The sequence below is a fragment of the Alosa alosa genome, chromosome 16 (assembly GCF_017589495.1).
Source record: "Alosa alosa isolate M-15738 ecotype Scorff River chromosome 16, AALO_Geno_1.1, whole genome shotgun sequence".
Taxonomy (NCBI): domain Eukaryota; kingdom Metazoa; phylum Chordata; class Actinopteri; order Clupeiformes; family Clupeidae; genus Alosa; species Alosa alosa.
Window position 1 is genome coordinate 1,457,936 of NC_063204.1, and position 7,500 is coordinate 1,465,435.

The following is a 7,500-nucleotide window of genomic DNA, read 5'->3' on the forward strand; positions in this document are numbered from 1 at the left end:
CCACTCATGGGAATCTCCAGGCTTGGTCATCTCAAGCTTCAATAAGCACATTACTGACGGACTGCTGGACCTTGGAAATGTGCTCACAAAAACTAGGGGTGGGGAGAATGTGTGTGTGTGTGTGTGTGTGTGTGTGTGTGTGGTGGGGGGGGGTGTACACACAGGCAGTCTGTGGGTAGACTAACAACAAAACCAAGCTCTCTATCTCACTCTCGTTTTCTCTCTGCTGTCTGGCGTCCTGTTTCTCTCTTTCTCTCTATGAAGGAGAAGAGGCCTCTACTGTCCGGCGTATTGTTTCTGGTTTCTGGAGCACACAAACCTGCTCAGCTGACCTCAGTGAGCCATGCCATGACTATGCAAAATCAGTAAAATCTAAATCAGAAGAAACTGCTGACCAAGACAACGTGTCAATCTTGATGTCATGTGCCAATGTATTTTCTATAGGATGTTATTTATTTTATGAATAAGGATCATGTGCGGATGGCTTCATGCGGATTCATACTCTTGAGAGAAGCTTAGCCTTGTCTGACTTCTGGAGAAGGGGTCTGAAACTGCAGTAATGATGAGATTTCGGGCACTCTGTAATCCACTTTAATGAGAGCACACACACACACACACACACACACACACACACACACACACACACATAAATGCCTTGAAGATCATGGCAGCCTAGCACTTTCAAGCCCCTTAACACACACACACACATACACACACAAAGCATCTGACGGGGACTTAAGAGTCTGACAAGCTGCAGCACTTGAAGGAGAATAACATACACGCACACACACACACACACACACACACACACACACACGCGGGCGCCTCTCTGGGAGAATGTTTTGATGATGAAAACTGTTTGTAGCTGGAGCGCTGATGCCTGCAATGAGAGAGAAAGCTGGAGCTCAATGAGAGAGAGTTCTGTCCTCATAACAGATCCCTCCAATCATGAGAGCTCTGTCCTCATAACAGATCCCTCCAATCATGAGAGCTCTGTGCTCATAACAGATCCCTCCAATCATGAGAGTTCTGTGCTCATAACGGATCCCTCCAAACTGGACACTGCATGAGGACAGTCCGAACTAGACGCTGCATGAGGACAGTGACAGTCCATGATTACAAATCCAGTCGACTTTCTGTGTAACTGTGTTTATGTTATCCAGTGCTTTTACAGTCCTGGGGCCTATTGCACAAAAGCAGAATTAAGACATCTGGGATAAGTTACTGAGCTGCACTCAATGAATCCAAAACAAGAGCGTACAGGCTTAATTGGTTGCACAACGAGCAAGCCAGGATGAGCAGACACGGATTCATCAAGCCAGGTGAAACCTATCCTGGATAAGTCTTGGCCCACGGCTCCCTCAAATAGACCCCGCCAATCGATCACAGATTCACTGATTCACCATGGCAACTAGAGCGGCTTCATTGCTTCTTCTCTATTGTGAAGTAGGTAGCGATAGCCTTTTCACAACAGCAACAAACAGCAACACTTCTGTTTAGGAGAATATTGCAACTAGTGTCGCGACCACCACACGCAAAATGGTTACGGCGCTCCTGTGATGTCACATTGTTGCATGACAGGTCGGGAATGGAGTATGTAAAAGTTAATTAATGATCACAAACATGTAAACTAGAAAAGCGTTTCCTGAAGGAAATACATTGCATGAAAATGCAAAAAATATGATGTAAAATATCATACAGAGTAAAAACAAACTATATTGGTTACTAGGTAGATGAGGTTTAATATAGTTAGAATGACTGAACAGTTAAATAGGTGGATAGTTTAAATGGTTAAATTATTTGCTAGGTAGATGAGGTTTAATATAGTTGGAATGACTGAACAGTTAAATAGGTGGATAGTTTAAATGGTTAAATTATTTGCTAGGTAGATGAGGTTTAATATAGGTGGATAGTTTAAATGGTAAAATTATTTGCTAGGAAGATGAGGTTTAAAATAGTTGGAATGACTGAACAGTTGAACAGGATGTGTAGGCTAATCTTAAGAGAAGGAGACTGTATGCTAAAAGCCTGAGAAACTGACAGTTGATGCAGGTGGCCTGGCCACCTGGCACAAGATTCTAATTGCTGTGATGTCATAAAGGCCTAATAGTTTTTAATTAATAGTTTAATCAATCAATCAATCAGTTTAACTGGCTCTTTGATGGGGCCTAGATGAGCAGCTGGAAGTTGATACAGGTGCAAATCAAGTTAATTAGCCCATTGTGATGTCATCAGCCTAATGTTAAGTCTATGGGGAAATTTTGAGTAGTTTTTAATAAATAGTTTAAAAAGTATAAAAGTTACAAAGATGAAAAATACATTGCCCAGATGTCCTAAGTAAGACCTACGTAACATAGTTTGAATGAAGTTTCTACGTTAAACGGTTGAAGCTGCATTAACTGCGTTAGAAGAATAATAATAACTAGAAAAGCATTTCCTGAAGGAAATACAGTGCATGAAAATGCAAAAATATGATGTAAAATATCATACAGAGTAAAAACAAACTATATTGGTTGCTAGGTAGATGAGGTTTAATATAGTTGGAATGACTGAACAGTTAAATAAGTGGATAGTTTAAATGGTTAAATTATTTAGGTAGATAGTTGGTTAAATTATTTAGGTCCATAACTGACACTTGAATGGCTCTAATGTTTGCTAGCAGTTATGCTAACTATGTTAACAAAGATAATAATGTTAACCAAGTATGCTAACTAGCATGCTAACAATGTTAAAATGCTAAGTATGCTAACCATATGACTTAGCTAACTTAGCTAATCATTTTTAGCAGTTTTGCTAAAAATGCTTAGCTAACTTAGCTAATCATTATAAGTAGTTTTGCTAAAAATGCTAACTAGCATGCTAACATGCTAACTATGCTAACCATGTGACTTAGCTAACTTAGCTAATCATTATAAGTAGTTTTGCTAAAAATGCTAACTAGCATGCATTTTAAACATGCTAAAGCATGCTAACTATGCTAACCATGTGACTTAACTAACTTAGCTAATCATTTTTAGCAGTTTTGCTAAAAATGCTAACTAGCATGCTAACATGCTAGCATGCTAACTATGCTAACCATGTGACTTAGCTAACTTAACTCATCATTTTTAGCAGTTTTGCTAAAAATGCTAACTAGCGTGCTAACATGCTAGCATGCTAACTATGCTAACCATGTTACTTAGCTAACTTAGCTAACTAGCTACAGTGGGTAGGAGTCATAGTTGATGACAAGTAACAGTTACAATGGCTGAACAGTTAAAAAGTTCAGTAGTTTAAAGCGTTAAATTGTTTAACAGTGAAATATTGTAGTGAGGACTTTTATTTTGAAACAGTTTTTGGCAGAGGAAGCAGTTGAACAGGATGTGTAGTCTTAATAGGGCCAGTTTGTATGCTTAAAGCCTGAGACTGGCAGTTGGTCCAGGTGGCCCGAACACCTGCCATAGGATTCTAATTGCTTAACGGCTCTATTGTGATGTCATCAGCCCATGTTAAGTCTATGGGGAAATTTTGACTAGTTTTTAATTAATAGTTTAAAAAGTATAAAAGTTACAAAGTTGAAAAATACAAAGCCCACATGTCCTAAGTAAGACCTACGTAACATAGTTTGAATGAAGTTTCTATGTTACACGGTTTAAGCTGCATTAACTGCGTTAGAAGAAGAAGAAGAAGAAGAAGAAGAAGAAGAACTAGAAAAGCATTTCCTGAAGGAAATACAGTGCATGAAAATGCAAAAAATATGATGTCAAATATCATACAGAGTAAAAACAAACTATATTGGTTGCTAGGTAGATGAGGTTTAATATAGTTGGAATGACTCAACAGTTAAATAGGTGGATAGTTTGTATAGGTAAATACTTTACTTGGTAGATAAGGTTTAATATAGTTGGAATGATTGAACGGTTAAATAAGTGGATAGTTTAAATGGTTAAATTATTTAGGTAGATAGTTGACGATAACTGACACTTGAATGGCTCTAATGTTTGCTAGTAGTTATGCTAACTATATTAACAAAGATAATAATGTTAACCAAGTTACTATGCTAACTAGCATGCTAACAATGTTAAAATGCTAAGTATGCTAACCATGTGACTTAGCTAACTTAGCTAATTATTTTTAGCAGTTATGCTAATTAGCATGCTAACTATGCTAACTATGCTAACCATGTTACTTAGCTGACTTAGCTAATCATTTTAAGTAGTTTTGCTAAAAATGCTAACTAGCATGCTAACATGTTAGCATGCTAACTATGCTAACCATGTGACTTAGCTAATCATTTTAAGCAGTTTTGTTAAAAATGCTAACTAGCATCTTAACTATGCTAACCATGTGACTTAGCTAACTTAGCTAATCATTTTTAGCAGTTTTCCTAAAAATTCTAACTAGCATGCTAACTATGCTAACCATGTTACTTAGCTAACTTAGCTAATCATTTTTAGCAGTTTTGTTAAAAATGCTAACTAGCATGCTAACATGCTAGCATGCTAACTATGCTAACCATGTGACTTAGCTAACTTAGCTAATCATTTTAAGCAGTTTTGCTAAAAAATGCTAATTAGCATGCTAACATGCTAGCATGCTAACTATGCTAACCATGTGACTTAGCTAACTTAGCTAACTAGCTACAGTGGGTAGGAGTCATAGTTGATGACAAGTAACAGTTACAATGGCTGAACAGTTAAAAAGTTCAGTAGTTTAAAGGGTTAAATTGTTTAACAGTGAAATATTGTAGTGAGGACTTTTATTTTGAAACAGTTTTTGGCAGAGGAAGCAGTTGAACAGGATGTGTAGTCTTAATAGGGCCAGTTTGTATGCTTAAAGCCTGAGACTGGCAGTTGGTCCAGGTGGCCCTAACACCTGCCATAGGATTCTAATTGCTTAACGGCTCTATTGTGATGTCATCAGCCCATGTTAAGTCTATGGGGACATTTTGACTAGTTTTTAATTAATAGTTTAAAAAGTATGAAAGTTACAAAGTTGAAAAAATACAAAGCCCACATGTCCTAAGTAAGACCTACGTTAACATAGTTTGAATGAAGTTTCTAATGTTAAAACGGTTTAAGCTGCATTAACTGCGTTAGAAGAAGAAGAATAATAAGAAGAAGAAAAAGCCTTGGAATAACAGTACAGTGCATTTTCATGCACTGTAATAATAATAAGAAGAAGAAGCCTAGGAAGAACAGTACTGTGCATTTTCATGCACTGTAATAATGGCAGTGGGTCTAGCTATATGTGATAACAATGTGTAGTGGGCGTTGTGGCCTGTATTTCAGTAGAGGTGGCTGCGTTGTGTATTTCAGTAGGGGTGGCTGCGTTGTGTATTTCAGTAGGGGTGGCTACGTTGTGTATTTCAGTAGAGGTGGCTGCGTTGTGTATTTCAGTAGAGGTGGCTGCGTTGTGCGTTGTGGCCTGTATTTCAGTAGGGGTGTCTGCGTTGTGTATTTCAGTAGGGGTGGCTGCGTTGTGTATTTCAGTAGAGGTTGCTGTGTTGTGTGTTGCGGCCTGTATTTCAGTAGGGGTGGCTGCGTTGTGTATTTCAGTAGGGGTGGCTGCGTTGTGTATTTCAGTAGGGGTGGCTGCGTTGTGTATTTCAGTAGAGGTGGCTGCGTTGTGGAGGTGGCTGCGTTGTGGCCTGGTGGTGAAAGTCGGCTCCCTTCACACAGATGGACAATGGCTTTCCTCCCTGTGTGAAGCCTGCGCCGGCCTGGTGGGGGGTTCCTGTCCACAGCGCCAACCCTTCTGAGGGGTTGTAGGCGTGGCATGTGTGTGCCCGGCGTGGCATGTGTGTGCCCGGCGTGAGATAGCGCCACAGATGGGCGCCAGGCGGCCAGATTGGTCCAACCTCCATCCCGTGGCAGCCTGGCCAGCAGCGGGCAGAGGCTCCAAACAACATTAGAGCTAGTGTGTGCGTGTGTGCGTGCGTGCGTGCTAGTGAAAGACACGGCCTAGTGACCACTGAAGAGGGTAGGGGACGAAATGCAGGACGACCTCAAAGACCAATACCAGCCAGATGGAGAACACAGTGATGTGTGGCACTGCACTGATATGGGGTTCTATACTGTTCTGTGGCACTGCACTGATATGGGGTTCTATACTGTTCTGTGGCACTGCACTGATGTGTGGTTCTAGTGTTCTGTGGTTCTGCACTGATATGTGGTTCTGTAGCCTAGTGTTCTGTGGCACTGCACTGATACAGTATGTGGTTCTAGTGTTCTGTAGCCTAGTGTTCTGTGGCACTGCACTGATATGTGGTTCTGCACTGATATGTGGTTCTGTAGTGTTCTGTGGCACTGCACTGATATGTGGGTTTAGTTAAAGTCACCTTGTTCCAGTGTAGCTAAGTACACCAGGGCTGACGCCAGTGTAACGTCATTGTGTACAAACATATGCTATGTATCCATGGCAACCACCTGCTCACATTCACGTTCACTGACTTCATCCCCTTGTCCTGCCAGGTCCTGTCATCGACTAGGTGCTACTGTCATCTGGCCTCTCCCTCTTTCCTCCAACTTGACCCCGCCCTCTCACATGGCCGTTGCGCTCATATGGTCCCACCCCTCACATAACCCCTCCCCCTTCCTTTGGCCACGCCCTCTCACCTGGCTCTGTAGCTCGCTCTGCTGTTTCAGGCGCAGGTTCTCAGGTGTATCCGTGACGATGGTGAAGGAAGTCTTCGGGTAATGCCTGCACAACGACACAACACAACAGCACATCAGAAACAGCACATCAGAAACAGCACTGCCTACACAACTACACAACAGCACATCAGAAACAGCACTGCCTACACAACTACACAACAGCATATCAGAAACAGCACAACGACACAACACAACAGCACATCAGAAACAGCACTGCCTACACAACTACACAACTACACAACAGCACATCAGAAACAGCACTGCCTACACAACTACACAACAGCACCCCGACCAGTAGGAACGGCTGAAGTGCACCTAACCCCTCACTGCTCCCCGAGCGCCGCTGTTGTAGCAGGCAGCTCACTGCGTCAGGATTAGTTTGTGCTTCACCTCACTGTGTGCTGAGTGTGTTTCACTAATTCATGGATTGGGATAAATGCAGAGACCAAATTTTCCTCACGGGATCAAAAGAGTATACTTATACTGTACTACACAACTACACAACACAACAGCACATCAGAAACAGCACTGCCTACACAACACAACAGCTGCTGTTCATGTTGTCATGCCCATTTCAGACCCAGATAACTGTGCAATACAGGAGTTTGCTCATAACTTTAATGAAGTTGCCATTTCAGACCCAGATAATTGGGCAATACAGGAGTTTGCTCATAACATTAACGATGTTGCCATTTCAGACCCAGATAACTGGGCTGTACTGGACCGTACAGGTTATTTCCCATAACATTAAGTGGCATTCAGCTGACCCATGAGAATGAAGAACTCCCTGACAGAACCCTGGTGTGTGTGATGGCCTGTGCGTACTCAGAGGAAGCCATGCCAAAAATACCCCGTACACAACAAT

General features: G+C 41.5%; 1 protein-coding gene across 1 annotated transcript in view; it reads right to left on the bottom strand.

Moving 5' to 3' along the window:
• Nucleotides 1-7,500, bottom strand: part of LOC125309769 (LIM zinc-binding domain-containing Nebulette-like) — a 156,648-nt gene that overhangs the window by 105,036 nt on the left and 44,112 nt on the right. Inside the window, exon 3 of the mRNA XM_048266869.1 lies at nt 6,597-6,681. Coding sequence (XP_048122826.1) covers nt 6,597-6,681 — 85 coding nt within the window. The remainder of the gene's footprint in view (nt 1-6,596; nt 6,682-7,500) is intronic.